The 18,324-nt window shown below is 37.7% G+C and overlaps 1 protein-coding gene across 2 annotated transcripts in view; it reads right to left on the bottom strand.

The window, feature by feature from the left end:
• CDH2 (cadherin 2) overlaps positions 1-18,324 on the bottom strand; it is a 115,192-nt gene that overhangs the window by 37,377 nt on the left and 59,491 nt on the right. The window contains exons 1-2 of one of the 2 annotated variants that reach the window (XM_058832521.1): positions 6,250-6,316; positions 701-927 (exon numbers count right to left, since the gene is read on the bottom strand). In XM_058832521.1, the coding sequence (XP_058688504.1) occupies positions 701-927; positions 6,250-6,301 (279 nt within the window). In that variant the 5' untranslated portion in view covers positions 6,302-6,316. Of the gene's footprint in view, positions 1-700; positions 928-6,249; positions 6,317-18,324 lie in introns of those variants that run through there. The other variant, XM_058832520.1, reaches the window with a different exon arrangement.

Below are 18,324 nucleotides of genomic sequence, written 5' to 3' on the forward strand. Positions count from 1 at the left end.
TAAGGAAAAGGCAAGAAACAGCAGGCAACAGGTAATATAACAGAGAAAAGTAGACATCCTAATACGCTTTTCTAAAGTATTTTCTAAAGTACCCTAACTGCACATTGCTATGTCTAATTTTTGTTACAGTACATGGTTTATCCTGTGGCAGCTTCCAGCAGAGGGAGACTATCTTCCTTACCAAGTAGTGCTGGAATCATGAATAATTTACAATCTCCAATTTGATTATGACGGGACAAGACAAAGCCAATATTCCCTGCCAGAAGTGCTTTCCTACTTACTGCTGTAAATCTACAGCTCCCATCTAATAAATGTGACTGATGCACTCTATCACAGATTTGTTTATTTTGTGGTTATATTTAACCACTTGAATAAATACTGTAATACTTTCAAGCAATTTAAAATAAAGAAATGGCTGTGTGAGACTTAAATTCAGGTATAAATCTCAAGCTATACAAACAAAAAGCTTCCAACACAAAGAATCCTATATAGTTAAACAGGCATGTCTTTCCATGCCTCAGCAAAATTACAGAATAAAAGACTACCGAAGTTCCTTTTAAAGCTCCAGCTTTGCATGCACTAAGTGTCCATTAATAAGCTAGTTCATGGAGAGGTGCATGACAGCCAAAATCAAACCCCTGCTTTTAGGCCTCTTGGTGGAGATACATTTATACAGACTGCATTTAGCTCTTTTTTTTACCTTTTCCAAAGCCCCTGTGAAGGCTGGTTCAGGGGTTAGCTTCACCCTCATTTGCCATTCCTGCTGGGTTTCCTTGTCTTGAGCAGACACGACAAACTCTGTGGGCTCCGCTGAAAGTTGAAAGCTTCGCTCTGCATAGACCACACCATCTTCACCTACTCTGAAATCTTCTGGCTCACTGCTACCAAAGTGTATTTTTTTGTTTCCATCACAGCTTTGAAACCTCACTGTAAAACAAACATAAAATGACAAACAAAAAAAAATTGAAAAAGCAGCCCACTTGAATTCACTGTGACATCAAATGCACTAAGAACCAACTCAAAAGCAGAGATACTTAACTTGTTGCTGCTCTTATCACATGCACTTGTGAGTAAGAAATTGTGCTTTACCAGTCAGTCCATGCCACGTAACAATAGTATTTTTCTGTGGACTGCTAGGCAGGTATTTTAATCCTAGGCAGGAACAGCCTCCCTCGTACAAATTTACCCTACCAGCAGCAAGAAAACAATCTCCTTCCATGTCCTATGGTACATTTCATTTGGTTGCCAGTTGATGGCTGCAGGGATTTGCATCTAAAGCTTTGCAAAGATCCAGTCAAGCTGATTCAGTGAAAACACTCAAAAAATTTCATTAAACTGCAAACACAACTGTGCTTCCAGAACCTTCTTTGCCAATGGGGGTAAGGCAGAAACCCTGAAATATGTTAAAAATATTAAATTCTGTGCCCACATCAGCCTGTGATTCAGCTGTGCCATCTCAGGAAGATTATGAGCTTTGGGACTGAGTTTCCCTGTCCCTCAATGATAAGACAGAGGCAGCAGTAAATACCTCACAGAGAAAACCTAAGTTAAAGACCTTGAGTTTTTGTTTCGGTTTGGATTTTTGGGTTTGTTTGTTTGGGTTTTTTTTTTGTTGGTTGTTTTTTGGGTTTTTTTTTTAACTATCATTATGTACCACACATGTCCCTTTATCTACTTAGGAACTACCTATTCTTATTTAATTCTCTCCCACCTTCCTTTTGTTGTGTCTGAAAGACACACACACTGGAACAAGAAGTCATTAAAACCAAATGTAGAGATAATGATGTGTTGTTCGCCAAACAGAACTGGTAACAGGTTACTGCCTTCTCTATCCAGTTCTTTTCACCACCACTTATCTTCTGGGTTACTGAAAATAATAGTAAGTAAAGAAATGAAAGTGTGCTTTTATAACCAACGATCGCTCTTTAATGTTTCCAAAGCATTACAAAATATTTTGATTGTATGGGCAATAGAAGTGCAAAATACCATTATGAAGGTTGTGCTGAAATCCACACAGTGAAGATGAAGATGAAATGAGGCTTTATGCCTCATTTCAGTTATTGCACTTTTTATATTGTGTTAAACCATGCACAAACTATTTAGCTTCAAAACCTAAAGGTCCCTCTCAAGAAAAATCACTACTAAATGTCATGCATCATATGCTTTCTTCTGTAATTCACAGTTTTTAGGAAGGTACTAAGAAGAATCACACTTTTTTGTATTGGAACTTCAAGGACCAAGCTGATGTTCAGATAACAGACTAAATTTCTTTCCTTATTGCACACTTTCAGTTATCCAGAATCCCCCATTTGCCTTCTCCTGACAGAAATGACTGTATTTTGAAAGGGTCCATCACATACAAAAAGGAGACAAAGCACAGCATTTCTCTAAAAAAATGATACAGCATCAACCTTCTTAATTTTAATCTTGCTGAGCTGGGCAGGGATACAGTTCTTTCCATACAGATCCCAGAGTTGGAAGGTCTGTTCCTGTGAAAGGCCAGCCTCACCCTGGGGAGAGGAGCCTGCCATGTCCACAAAGCACTGAGCCCTGAAAGAACTAATCTGCCTGGGTAAAAGACTGAGACCTCACTAGCAGGGCTGCTCCTGTGATCTTCCTTGGAGAGGTTACCTCTGGTCTTCCTCATAAGCAGAGAGAGTGCTTTTCTATAATTCTAATAGATACTCAGCCTCCTGTTTAAGTTTTCACAGATTTAAGCAATTCCTCTGGCTCTTCAAGTCCATCCTACCTGCTTTATCAGGTACAATGACTTCCCTCCCTATAATCTACAGGCTACAGGTCTGAAGAATTTGGAGATGACAGATCCTCTGGTTTTCTGTTCACATGGGAGGAGAAAACTGACAGGCAGATGTTCCCAGATGTTAACCATCCCACTGACCTCCTGCTTTTTTTAACATGGGCCTTGCAGCTTGAGTCAGCTCACTGCAACTCTACACTGAAATGCAACAGCCGAATGAAACCATGCATGACGCTAAGCCAAGAATATAAAACTAATACTTAAAGCAACTACTCCAGTATGTTGAAATACTTACCCCAGCCCTAATTCTGTAATTCTGATTGGCCCACCTTCAGAGCTGGGTAGACTGTATTTCCCAGCACAAAAATAAAACATGTCCAAGAACAGCTTACTCCAAAGTCACTATATTTAATGATATAAGAATTTAATGACTGGACTATTGAACTGTGCTATCTGCACTTGGTTACAGAGGCACAGATGACCCAGACCCCAAGCATGGAGGAAGCTGGGCATTCTTGAAATGCCACCACTGTTCACAAACAAACCTCTCAGAAACAGTTCACAAAAGTCAAAAAGACCAAAAACCACCAGCCAGCAACATAACCCATAGCTCTGTGCCTCTGCTAACCTCTCATCTCAGCTACAACTACTCTCAAAATCTGCTTTTTAAAAAAGTGTCTTGAACAAAAGGACAAACAGCAAAACCAGCTCTACCTCTGGCTCTTCTCAGACATCTGAAAAGTACAAGACTGGGAAAGAGAATGAAGATCAATCTAAACTTTGATCATTAATGTTTCTCAAAAAGGTGAGAGTTATAATGAATATTTGTCATTATGGTCCAAAAGACCAAGATATCACAACAAAAAATTATTTCCTAACTACTGCACAGTAAGAGAATATATTCATATTTCAGACATCCAAATTCATAAAGAAGATTTTTTTCCCTCCATCTCCTTACATATAGACTCCAGCAGCACAAAAATAAAGCAAAAAAACCCACCCTGCTAGCCACTTCATTGATATTCTTCCCCCAGGCAACTGTGTATTATGAAATTCAATGAAAATCCCTTCCTCTGACAGTATCCTGGTAAAAACATATAAAATTGTCAATGTGAGAATTATTCTCCCTTTGCAAGGAGCACACATTAACGAATTACAGTCAAGTATAACCATCTATAATTAAATTCCCTTGACAGAGTACAGGTTGTGCAGTAGCTACTCTCCCCCCAACCACATGGTTATCAGTCTTGTAAATTCGATTTAGATCACTTTGCTTCATTTTTCAATGTTCAACTAGTATTAACAAAGACTGATTTCTGCCAGTAGGTTTTTAGGAAAATATTTTCTTTTGCAAAAATGCTACAGGAAGTATTTTTTTACTGTGAATAATGACTGCTTATGCAACCATGTTCTTTTCTAAAAACCACAGGACAGGGAGGCATGCTTTCCACAAGTCACTTTATGTTGACAGATCAATCACAGATTTTTTTCCACTTAAAAAAAGGTTAACTAGATATACTCTGCAGAATCTTAGTCACTTTATATGCAATAGAAAGAGTAATCAAGTATCTGATTTCACTGCTTTTTAGTAACACTGGATAAATGATCAGATAAGAGTACCATAATCCATAAAAATAACCCATGGATTTTTAAGTGCTTTTGAGTATTCTGTGCATTTTTTGAAAGTATCTGCTCTTCAGAAGTATATTATTTGAAAGCCCTGGGAAGTATTCTATCAAAGACAATTCAGTTTTAAAGAGAATACTTTTGGTCATATCAAAGCAGTAATATGCAACATGGGAGTAAATTCACTCAGTTCACAGGCTCAAAATAAGGCTATGCACAAGGATTTATAAAAGTAAGGTCTTTAAACAGATGAAAAATTGTAATTAATATGAGCATGTGATTATTCTTAAATATTACACTCTAAGACAAAATACCACTATTATCCTAATTTTAGTATTTTCTTGTCTTAAAACCAAGGCAAGTATATTCTATTAAATAAAGAATAAAAGAGGACCTCTGAGACTACAACACTGTAAAATGAAAGTCTACATCTCCATGGTATGAAAGGAAACTTTAACACTCTTCCAAGAAAGTAATTACAACATATGCATACATGTGTAGTGTACAAAACGTTAAGAACTAGACATGCAAATTCATTTAACATGCACTACAGATCACCACCACTCATGCTCAGGTCTAATGAGATGAATGATTTATAGTAACTATAAAATACAGCTACTCATGTTGGTTTGCATTCTCTGAAAAACTGCTTCTGCTCTTTTTGTCCTAGGCAAATAATAACAGAATTACTTGATCCAAAGAAAGACTGAGCAAAAAAGAAAATGATGTTAATAATATAGCCTGCTGTACAATATTTCATTAACATATTATATTCATGTGCAACACAGAATATTAATACAGAATTTTCATTACTCGTTTTGACTGTGAGACTGAGTTTGCCATCTGAATTTTCTGCACTTAGAAAATATTAAATTCTTTTCTAGATAACATCCACATGCATACACAGACACACTAGTGTGTTCCTTCTGTAAATTTGTTGGAACACAACATTTGTTGAATGCTCTTCTCAATGCCTAAGCATCAACCTCAAGGCAAAGGCTCACTTAGTAGACATCATGGAAAGCTGCAACAAATGCCAAGTGCTAACAGCACATGTACTTCAGCAATATAGCTAAGAGTGTGCATCACAGAACAGAAAACTTATAGCTATGTAATCCACTCGGGATCCTTTTGCAACCGACAAAATAAACAGAATAAGAAAGTATCTTAGGTCCAACTACCTACTAGATACCACTTTTACCTTTGAAAGATTGAGAAGCTATATGGAAAAATTCTGCTTGAACTGTCTAGCTATCTGCATACTTAATATTTGAACATTCTCCAAGAACACTCTGTATTTAACAAGTCTTTATTTCTCAGAGAGACAAGCAGGAGAAAACTACATGAGAAAGCCCGTAAAATGCCCCCTCCCACACCCCCGCCTTTCGTCTTACTTTATAAATTAGTAATTTACTCATACCGATTACTTCTGTATCTGTAAGATGATCTGTTAGTCCTACTGACATAGTGCACATGCTCATATTTCAGTTCATGGCTTGTTGGAGTGGCATGTGTAATACCCATGAGACATCCTTTACTATAATTATAGATGACCTTCAAAAGAATTGGGTTTTTGACATGCTGGCGAATTGTTATAATCACAAAGAACTAAAGTACATTCTAACCTGCCTTTTCCATCACCACCCTTAAATTTGGTCTCGGTTCTAATTTTAGAACTTCCTGAAACCAGCTTGAAATATTATTAAATATTATTTAAGATTTGATTTTCTGATATAGGTGTTGTCTACATCAGCCAGAAAGATGATGTTTGCATGTGCAAATTGAGAAAATTAGCTACAGAAATTACTGAGTCAAAATAAATATGAAATATAATCAGGTTATTTTAGGCAATGGCATTTCCCTACCTGTATTGTAATTCCATGTGTTATTATATCCCTTAGAGATATTTCCATACATCAGCGTTGTTTCTAAAGGGTTCTTCTAGTCTTTTTTTCTAATCCCCTCTTCTTCTCTGCTTTTGTATTTATGACCTGTAGTTTATCCCATACTCCAGACCATCCAAAAATCCAAGCATTACTCATTTTGAGCCTTTCTGGGGCAACCAAGCTGTGACACTTGAAAAGAAAGCTGGCTGTCAAAAGACAGCTACTTACCAAAGCCTGCTAATTCAATAATTGCTTTTGAAAACCTCTGCCTTGTGCTGAGCACTGTGTTCTGCCACCCCAGCCCACTTGGAGCAGAGGGCTGCTTCAGCAGGTCACGCAAGCCCAACTGGAGTTTTGCCACTTTCTAAGGGCCAAATATGGCCATTTGCTTCTAAATGCCGTTTACACTTGTCTTCAACATCTTTACAACCTGGTTCCATGGGTAAACCTAGTTATGAAGCTCTCAAGCAGAGGCAAAGAAGTGTCACATCAGAAGGTTTCAACTGAAGTAAAAGTGAGGGTGTATTCAAGCTATTTACCAACTTTAGGTGTTTCATGGTCTGACTAATAGCAGCTTAACTTCCCACTTTTCCGTGCTGAACTGTTTGCTTAATTGTCTATTCAGTTAGGAAAACAATAATTAAAAGGAAAACTGATTTGCAAGAATTAGGGTTAATTCATCCTGTACACTTTTTTCATTAACTGAAAGCAGTTTGAGTGATCTGCAGTAGGCATTAGGTAAAACCTAATACTAATATATGATTTTACTCTGGAGTATTAGGATGTTGGGTAGTCTACTTAAAAAAACCCTAATTTTTTATAAAAGTTGTATGTTATGCTGGTAAAAATAATTTTTACTGGTTACCACAACTATGACTCAATGCAATTCTCTCTCCTGTCCCACTCCCGAGACTGCTAGTTCTAGATAGATAAATATGTATGTTTCCTGAAATAACATACTTTCAAAGCAATCTGGCAGTCTACATGACTGAAGAACACTGGACATAAATCTCCCTCTCCCTATTTCTGCAACATATTCTTTTCATTCTTAATTTGTATAATTACTGTGGAAGTTTTTCTTTAGAAGTATTTTGTTGCAGCGTGCAACTGGAAAATATTACAGTGCCTTCCTACATTCATGAGAACTGCCTCCTTATAAACCCTAATAATTCAAACGTTAAGGCCTATTTTTAAAGTATTTTCTTTCACAGGTAGCTATCACCAGACTGCCTAATTCTTGCATTCATAGTCAAAGACTCACACAGTTCTTTAATAAAATGCCATCTAGTTTCCAGTTCCCATAATCCTCTTTGTTTACAGAACAAAGTCGTAACAGGCATGCCAGAATGAAAATGGGGATAATGTTCTTTCTATTCGATAGAAATGCCTCTGCAGCTTTTCAGTACGAGAATACCAGCCATCAGCAAAACACAGGACTGGTATCTCAGACAGAGTCCAAATTATATCTGATTCACTGACCCTTTTCAGTCCTTGCCTCTACCACTCACTGGCACAAAAATCTGTGCTTTCACACCCTTTTTGTCTTTATTTTACAAAAAATAAAATGTAGAAAAAGAGAATATTCATCTTCAAGAGGGAAAGTACTTGTATTTCGACAACTCCTTTTGTTTTAAAACACGAAAAGGTTTCTTTCCATTTTCCCCCGCTCTGTACTGTTTAAGGCAGTTTCAGTATAGATGAGTCTATAGGCCCCTGCAGAGTTCTGCACCAGCTTTTTTTCTAAATGATGCTAGCTGAAAGAAAACTCAGTAATAAATGTCATTTCTGTACTCTGGAGTATGCAATGCACCTTTAATACTTTCCCAAGTATACCATTCTACACAGTAATAAAAAGAAGGATTAAACACTAATCTCTTATACCCATAATGCATCAACTGACTACACCTGCTAAAATCCAATTTGGTAATTAAAAAATGTATCTACTGAGCAGTCAAACCAGGAGACTAAAGGGAAAGTAATGTCTCTGCAGATAGCTAAGAGGAAACGGTTTCAAAATTGAGGCACTTAACACAAACCTATTTTTACCTCTATTCATTTTATGTGACCTTAAGCAGTGTAAGAAACAAATACCTACAATTACGGTGCAGCAATTAAAGGGCAGTTTTTGTGCTACAGTAATGACTTAAATATCTAGTAAAGAACTGGGTAAGCGGCTCTGCCTTTTAGTCTATGTTTAGAAAATGCTAAAAAAGTTAGCTCTCTATTTTTTTTCCTTTTCCCTCACTAGCAATAAGGAAAGTGAGAAGAGAGAATAGGTGCTTTTATATGTTCTCTATGCTAACTGTTCCTGGTCTGAAGTCCTTTTAGGCTTCAGGTTTCAAGTTTTTTTTCCTAGCTCTTCTCTCTCTCTCTTTATTGTTCCCCCTCACTGCCTTACCAGGTGTTCTGTTTTCTAGTTTCTTTAAACTTTATTCCCTGATGCTCCCATTTTTCCCATCCTCTCTTTCAACCGTGCTCCTGACAGAGGTGCTGAGGTGTCAAAGAACTGCTAATTTCAGGCTAAAGCTTAGGCTTGGAGCACACCTAGGCAGAAAGATCATCTGAGGCTGTTTTTACACAAATAAATCATTTAACTAACAAACTAAATATCCAGGCTCCTAGACTTTCCGTAAAAAGCCAGAACTTGCTGAAATATCAACTGGGTGCGTACTTTCAAATGAGCTGATGATCTATTCTATAAATTCAACCGGTCAGCAGCTTTAAACAGTGGCTTAAGCTCCCACACTAAAAGGGGTTTAGGAACAACAGAACACAGGAGAGAAGCATATATCACTTTTAGGCAATATGCTGCTTCTTACCACAAAAAGAAATACAATAAAATAAAATTAGGGATTTTTCTCATTAAATTACAGGACTGCTCAGGCAGAACTGAAAGTCGCATTTGCACTGCATCAAACAAAAATTCCCAGCACTGACAAAATGGCAGCAAAGAGGCAATATCCTCTTGACAATCCTGCCTCCCATTAAAAAAAAAAAGTCATGAATCAGATGTGGGAACACTTAATGTTTTGTATTCTGCTGCACACCCCAGGATACCACCGGTTTTCTGAGATCAAATTTTGTGGTCCCTCCCATGTGGCTATGGATGCTTCAAGGGGAAAGGGGACAACCCTCCCTAAACTTGCCTTTCAGCTTCATGAACCAGCACACATTTGAATGCAATGACCCTCCACAAACAACAATACAGATTTTCCTCTGCTTTCCTCCTTCCTCTGTCTGGTCTGCCCAACACTGCTGGCTTTTGTCACTCTCCCACATGTCACTCCTCTGGGCACACTACAGTCTAATTTTCCAAAGCTGCAATCATTCTTCATGACTTTTAAAAGGTCCTTAGTCATACTCTAGTTACTGTGGCAACTCTGTGAGCCACTTTGCTAAAAGATGAAGGCTGCTATCCTCTGGGAGGAACCTGGAGAACTTTCCAGCCAAGGAGCTGGACATGGACACAACTGCATCAGCATCCCCAATGCAAACAGCAGGCACAGCTGATGTCAAAGCAGAAGCATCCATAACACAGGGATGCTCATTTCCTTTGCAAATGGATAACGGTGAAAAAATACCCTGCTTGAATACTGTGCTTCTGTATTAAACTAAGGCAAGAAACCTACCAGTCGCCGAAGGGAGTGGAAGAGACAGCAGGGACAGCCCAGCAGTATTTACACTGATGTGGTTAGATAGCAATAAAAATCATAAATCCCACAGATTATAGTATCACTGGATCATGTCCAGTAGGCCTCAGGCAGAAAACTAGTTGGCAGACCAGGCTAATAGTATCCAGTGAGACCTCAGGTTTTCATCATTATTATTCTTAAACAGAGATATCTGACCTTAAAATTCAGAAAATGCTCTTGGTGACTGGTGCAGGCTAGTACAGAGTATTTCACAGCCAGGCACTGTACTGCTGCCCATAAAAAAGCAGAGGACTCAAAAGCTTGTATGTCTACCCTATTATGAGGGAGTACCTGTGGGTGAAAGTAACCCTTAAATGGGTATTCACTCCCTCTGTGTATCGCTTTCAACATTTAAAATAGCTAAGGTGACATGCTAATTAATTGATTATCATTAAAGAGGGGAAATATCAAGAGAACTATCAGGAAAACGCCTGATTTCACACATTTTATGATTATTATTTGGGTTGTTTATAGAATCTTGTTAGCATTTCCCTGAATACATCTCATATTCCCCCTCGATCCAATATATGCAGGCAGATGCCTTAAAAATAAATGAAGAACCACTAGCATTAGAATTATATTTAATTAGAAATGCTTGAATTAGGAAATTACTTGACAGTGCTGACTATGGAAGCTCACCTAAAACACTGCAGCATCACAGGGAAACCTTGATGTTGTCATGAGTCCACACAACGAAGCAAAGAGTAATTATTACATACATTATGTATTTTTCCTCATGAGCTAAAATGAGTACAATGAGCAGAAAAAAAAAATCCATTGCTGGAATACTTTCTAGTGACTGGCACTTGGTGAATGCTCACAAATGATTATTAATTATTTTTATCTTTTGGCTGACTACCTAAGCCATATTCTCAATGAGATGAAAACCACCCATCCTTGCAAGGTCACCATGTATCAAGAGCAGAAAAAGAAAAACAAAAGAGGAGAAACTTGGACTTCTTGTGTCTACACTGCAGACACAGGACCTCAGATCTGAGTCTTTTCAAATGATTTGTTAATTTCAGGTAAGGTTTACCTGACTCTGGGTAAATTACACAAACACTGGCTGCAAGCACTGTTGCTTCATGTTTGACTGCATCATACACCACAAACTCATTAAAATGACCAACATGAGGTTATTTGTGTACATGTGACACAGTGTAAGTCAAAATTTAAGTGATGCTACTTTCAAGATTTTGTACCATTCTTTGAATATCCTGTCTAGGGATTACAAAATTACGAGGCTCAGATAATCCCCTCAAATTCAAATTGACAGTAATATAATTGACAGAAATAAAAGAGGCGTTACACCAGGAAAAAAACACTGATTAAAAAAATGTTTTCTTCGCAAAATGCAGACAAGCATGACAGCAGCACAACATGGTACCAGGATTAATATAGGAAGGGGAAAAAGAAAATAAATCCTTGGATACAATTTGAAGACAAATGAGAGAAATACAGACAGACTTCATTCAAGAGGGAACTTTCAGTACTGCAAAATTAAGACATACTTCAGGATTCTATGCCAAAGCAATGCTGTGCAAATTTATGCAATTTATTCCAGGTGGAAAGAGAAGAGACAGACCTGGCTGAACAGACTCTTGTTTTACAATCATGATTCAGTCTAGTCACAGAAGAACAGAGAAGAAAAAGAACGGATCTTCTGATACATCTGAAGATACTCTTCCTATGATAAATGCAGCTTTTTTTTTTTTTTTTTTTTTTTTTTTTTTTTTGTGTCTAGACTTTCCTGTGGGCCTTGTGAGCACAAAACACAAGACACTTGACATTCAAATTGTGTTAGATTGGAATAATGCCTGAAAATAGCAGGGGCTTGACTGATTGAACTAGAACTGAAAATTCTACTTTTAGCAAAGCCTAAGGATGAGAGCAGGGTATTACCTTTCTGAACCCCTTTGCTGGATTGAACAGTTACATGAGCTTTGAGACCAAAGATTACAGTTATAAATATCTCAGTGAAAACCCCACATGTGATAATGGCTCCTAGAGGGAATCATTAGGATTCATTTCTGGATGTGGCAATTAACCTATTACTGTCTGAGTCAAGACTATTTTGCTGAGAAGCACTGAGCTATTGCACTCTATGCAGTCTTAATTTTTCAATTATTAGTCACAACATTCTAAGTTTCTCTACTAAAGATTACACAGAAACACCTTCCAAATGCCCAGACAGCATCCCAAGTGTCTGGGGATTATTTCTACAGCAATTGGTGTAACAGGACTGATCCCTTACTAGGAGTCCTAGGTACAAGATGAAAATTGGTAACTTCTAACACTTACATGAATCAAACATAATATAAATACCTGAACTATGGAAACACTCAGTAACTTGCAGAATCAATCCATCACAAAAATGGAACTAAATCTGTCTTTAGAAACCCAAGTACTGTGTTATTCCAATAGAAGGCACTCCTTGCTTTGCTTACCAGAATACTAAATACTCATTTCCAAAAGGAATCTGGATGGAAAAGCCCCATTGTAATAAACATTTTAACATTTCAATGGCTATTTCAACTACCATCTGTATTCTTCTCAATTTTCCTCAAATGTTTGAATCCCTCAAAAAGACACCTGTGGCATTCACTCACAGGAACGAACATCTTTTCATTTCCTCTTCCCAAAAACAATGCCAGTTTGCAAAGGGAAAAAAGAAAGCCACGCTTTGCTTCCTGTATACTTCAGAAAATACTATCCAGTGTGCTCTACATTAATGACTCCTGATCCAGAGATATTTTTTCCTTAGGATAAGCATTACCATGAACATCTTGTGCAAAGATCACTGAAATACTGTACTTTGATGGCTAATATAAGCAGATTCATGATCTATCTAAAAGACCGTTAAAGTTACTCATGGCAAAATTCTTTCCTTTCTTGATGCATGATGCACAGTTCCTCTCTAATACTATACTCCAGATGTGTCTTTGTATGCATGTGAATATGCCTTCGGTCCATAAACGCAAGAGTGTCACCAACAGAGAGAACACAAAGTCACTCAGTGAAACAGCATACTGAGTTTCTGTTAAAACAAAACTGCAGAGCATGAAATAGCAACCTGTCATCAGACGTTGGGAGTCTGACGTTCGTCAGTAGCAGATAAAAAACTGCTCTCTCCTCTCACCTCTGAGGGAACCATCTGCATGCAGGTGTGGCCAGTCTGCATCCACAGGCAAAGATTGCAGTGACAAGTCTCTGCAGTGACATTTAGAACATTTCACTAGGGCTTAGGACTGTGCTCTGGGAAGCTTTAAAAAACCACAAGCAGCAAACAAACAAAGAAAAAACCCACCAAAACAAAGGCCACCCCAAAAGCCACGAACTAATCCAACACAAAAAGCTACAAAACAAAAATCGTCCCCTCACACATGCACAGCCTGAAAATAAGAAAATAGCCCCCAAAGCTAAATGCGTTCTATGCATTTCAAGTAATTTTAGTGCAGGTATTCTCCACTACTTTGTACTTTCTATTAAAAGGTGCATATTGTAACTGGAATATAGATTCATATTCACATCACCTACCCCCTTTTGTAGTGAAGGTGAGGAATTCAGTTACCCTCAGAAGGAGGCTCCCAAGAAACACAGCCTGAGAGCCTGCGAACACAGACTCAGTACTTGTCCAAAGGGCACTATCCAGAACATGTGGCATCATGTTTTCAGCTTTGTCTGGACAGGCTGCCCACTGTCCCTGTACTGCAGACCTTCCTGCCAGTGGAAGGAGTCTACATGGCTGGTGTAACACTTTGATGAGGTAATCAGAGAGGTTAGCAAGCAATATAATCAATTTGATCTGTCCATCTCAGCTGAGCACTCAGAGTCCAGAACAACTCTTTTATTAAGTTAGGCAATGCCTGCAATAAATGAGTGATGTGTTATTTTGATTTGCCTCTCAGGGCTCAAGATTGTGGTATCTAAAGCTCACCTTCCCATGAGAAAGGGATTTCTGCAAACTAAAAGCAGCCTCTCCTGCAGCAGGAGGAAGCAGCAAGTGAAACGGAACAGATTCTGACCTTACAATAAACATCTGAGTACATTTTAAAATACTGGCACTGAAATGCTATTACTTTGCTTTGATATGTTGCCAAGGGAAAGCACAAAAGCCATTGAAAATTGAACTTCATTTTGAGGTCCAGTCCATTCTTCAATAATCCTCAAGGTACTGTGTACATAACTTAAGGGTGTTACAAAAGGCAACATACTATGATGTCATAAAATAATAACATTCATGTGTAAGTCTTAACCAATTCATGCTTAGTAGTGCCATAAATCAAAAAAATAGATCAAGGAACATACACATGATGCCCCAAATGAAACACATACGGTACCCTGAGTATGGAGAAAGGCATTTGGGGAAAATTAACAAGATTTTTGGCTCAAAAGCACACAACATGGGTGCTGTTCCTTATTAGAAGTTAAAAATCCATGAAGTTCACTACAGTGTGGGTTCTTTTGTTTTATAAAAGCAGAGATGCAACTTTTAATGTACATCTGTTGGCATTTTGTACATTATAGTCATAACTTACAGATTTTCAAAACAAATGTAGATTGGTTAATCTACATGGTTTTTCCTTAGCTTCTTTATTTCTGGATGTCTCCAATATACAATTCAAATTTTCCTTTGAGGAGCAAGATAACAAGAGGAACTTGAGATGTGAAATTTTAGTCACCGAACTGTGATGTATCTGTGCTACTCTCAACAAGCCCCCATGATAAAAATCAGTAACTGCATCCAATCTGTCTTAAATCACATTCAACCGACTCATGTCTCCCTATGCTACGTAACTATTTTTACAGTAGTTTACCTCCAGATCCAACAGATTTCTGCACTTTTGCCAAGTACTGCAATGTTAATTTGTTTTGATATTAATTAACATCCTTAATACAGCTTGACTCTACCATGTCTTTTCCTAGCCTACCTCCTCACACATGACACAACCCCATTCTCCACCTTCACATTTTTCAACTACACGTCTTCAAGAGATGCTGGCCATAAAATGCGTCCATGTTTTTCAGGGCAGTACTATTGCCACGTAGGTGCTTTTTCTATCATTCTCCAAAATGGGTAAGTTGGAGAGAGAATAAAGAAAGTCCCTAAAGGGATCAGACCCAATGGTCTTCCCAAAATCTTAATGCAGGATGGCAGAGCCAAGACAAACAGCAGTGTAAGCAAGAACATCTCCCTCACCTGAGAAAGCTTAACTCACAGCATTTTAGGGGACAACAACATTGGACACATCACTTCTTTCCACTATTCTATCAAATGCATTCTCCCCATCACAACTAGAGATGCTGTTATCTAATGATGGATGAAGAGCAAACACAATTCACGCTGTGTTTACAAAAAAATCAGAAACAATTCTTAAATTAATTCTAAAATGCAGGCAAGACCTATGTTCAGAAGATTTCCACAAAGGAATCAGAAATCAACGCCAAAGTCTGTAAAGAAAGATTTGAAAGTCATACTGAAGTAATTAAAAAATGAATGAGGGAAAACAATACTCTCAAAACACTTTCCTGAAAATCTGTCACCACTTAAGCAATGTGCTGAAATCTTTGTTGCTTTATTTAGAAAGAAATTAAAAATGAGTATGATTTGTGTCAATGTTTCCTCTCCTGTCAATGAGTACCATTCTTTCTTTGTAGTCTCATCAGGTCAAAAGCACAGGTGAGCTTGTGATTCTCGTTGATCTGAAGGACAAACTAGATGTTTAAGACCAAAAAAGCTACCTAATTTCTCTAGATGAAAATTGAAAGGACGCATCTTTTCCTAAGAATGATGCCACAATTCTTCTCAGTTATGTAGCATGTTTATTTTTTTAAATATTTGCTAATATATGACACATTTCTTCACTGTGGTCATCAGCTGCAAAAGGATGAGATTTGAGAGTTATTGAAGTAAAAAAGGTGTCTTTGTCCTTTACTTTTTTCATCTGAGTCTGAAACACTTTTAGAAGGCCTGGTCAACAAATGTATGTAACTTTGAATTAGAGAATGGCTCATCAGAACTAAATACAGTTTTGATACTGCATAAAGCTGTATTGGTAATTATCACTGTTTCCCAAAATTAAATTTACCAAGTTTTTAAAAGGTACATTTAGGTTTCCTGATACAGTAATTTACTACATTTACTGGACTGATAGCCAAGTCAGAATTTCTCATCTGCTCATAAACATCATGCACATACAGTTTAACTATTTCCTTTTCTTACCATAGATAATAAATGAAAATAAAAACAACACCCAAACCTTTTAAGGGCTTCAAATGCAGCTGCTATAGAACATGATCTAAAGTAAACAAAACTGTCCCATAAAGGAGGCAGGGCATGAGCCTATCCCTGCCCTATTAATGCTGCTTTACTGGGTAACCCCAAGGAACATCACTCCCTGGGTCAAACAGGAGGAGTTTCCCTGCAGATGGAGGTGCAGAGGTAAGGGGTGAGGAAGATCCACTGCTACTGGTGGCACAGCTGAGCTGGGTGGTTTCACACTGCACAGGGAAAGCACCATCTGAGCCTATACACAAGCAGTTTCTGCGACTCCTATAATTGCTACAAACCTCTGTCTTTCCATGAAAGAGAAGCCATCTCAGTCTCTGCTCAGATGAGGAATTTATGCTCTGACCCACAAACACAGAGCTCAGGAATACAACATCAAACTCCACCCAAATGCTGTAGCCCTGAGTTTTCCAGTGATGCTGCTGCAGGCACAGCTGTGCCATACAGGCGGGACAAGGGGTCATGCAGGTCAGCAAAACATTAAGGGCAGCAAATTGTTTAGTGACTATTTTGTTTACTGTGCAAGTGGCTTTTGACTAGGAGGGGTGGCAATTCTTTCCAGCTTGCCTTGGGCAGTGAAAGCTACAAAAATGTTTGTACTTGACAGGTGTCCAGGGAAATCGGCAGTGTCTCAGGTCTGTTTATCAAGTCTTCCAAATTCCATGCTGCATGTGGAACACTTATTTTTTTCTCTTTCCTCCCTCCCCAATTATTCTACATAACATGTCCAGCAAGTGTGCTAAGCATGCCAGTTCAAAAGCAAACAGAAAGCAGGTAAATTTCTCCAAAACTACTTAGCAAGCTGTTTTTGTAAAGGTTTACAAATGGAGCAAGAATCTGCTCTCGCCTGCATAGCAAACCACAATGCCACAGAGATTCCTCATGAGAATAATCTCCCTCAGGCTAAAAATTTTCATGGCAAGTTGCAGGAAGCGATACATGGCTGAAAAATGATTTTATTTACAGCTAGGCAGAAGTTAAGTGACAGAGCCCACTAGCAGGCATTACTGATGATAAAAATAGAAGCATGGATTTGTAAGGTTTATTTGTGGGCTGTTGTGTATTTTATGCTGTACCACAGCCCATGTAAAATAAGAAATTATAATACAGCTGGTGACAACAGGGAATAATTTCATACTAACCTGAAATAATCAGTTAACTTTCCCCCCAAACTTTACCTAGGAAAAGGTGCATTTTTTGTCAAAACTCCAAAACCAAAATAGATTGTAAACTACTACATTCATAGAAGAAGGTGACTTCAGCTAATACTGATCCATTTACAGAGAAACAATCCACATTTCAAATGAAAACATTAAACATGAAACACTGAAATGATTAAAAATTTAACAATTATGAATTGTGATTATTAAATGCAATGTAGAACAGTAACTCAGAGAAAAGTGCACTGACTTACAGATTATTTTGATAGCACAGTAGATTAAAACTAATTATAGTTTCAAGTTCTTCATTATTACATAACTGCCCACATCAGTCAATTTACTGAAAACATTACACACGCATGAAACAAATTATTTATGGTGCAACTGAACAACTACAGGATGGCAGCCACGTTAATAATGAATGTGAATTTAGTGAATTTAAGCAAGACCTGAAAAGCCTGAACCAACCCGCCATAGCCTATAATATAGTATGACCAATCATATCAACCGTAAGTTCTTGCAAGTCTTTATAAAATTTAAATGTCCACAAAAATATTTCAGAAGTCATGTGTCCTCCCACACTCTCAAATTTATAGGTCTTATTTACTCCACTGCTCTGTTAAAAATCTAGGATGGTATCTACTGGAAATGTAATTTCATGCTGCTTTGAAAAAAAAAAAAACCAAAAAACCCCAAAACAAAAAACCCCGCACAAACCAAAACAACAACCACAAAAAAACCACCTCCAAGATTGAAAGCATTAAAGTAATCTTGGTATTATTTATTCTTTAAATGAGGCAAAAAAGGAAAAAATGAACAGACTGCTACAAAAAAAAGCATGAGTCTTCACTTGTGATTTCATTTGAAAGTTGAACAAAAATCCCTCCTGAACATGCATCTCAAATTGATACTT

This window comes from Poecile atricapillus, chromosome 2 (genome assembly GCF_030490865.1).
Source record: "Poecile atricapillus isolate bPoeAtr1 chromosome 2, bPoeAtr1.hap1, whole genome shotgun sequence".
Taxonomy (NCBI): Eukaryota; Metazoa; Chordata; class Aves; order Passeriformes; family Paridae; genus Poecile; species Poecile atricapillus.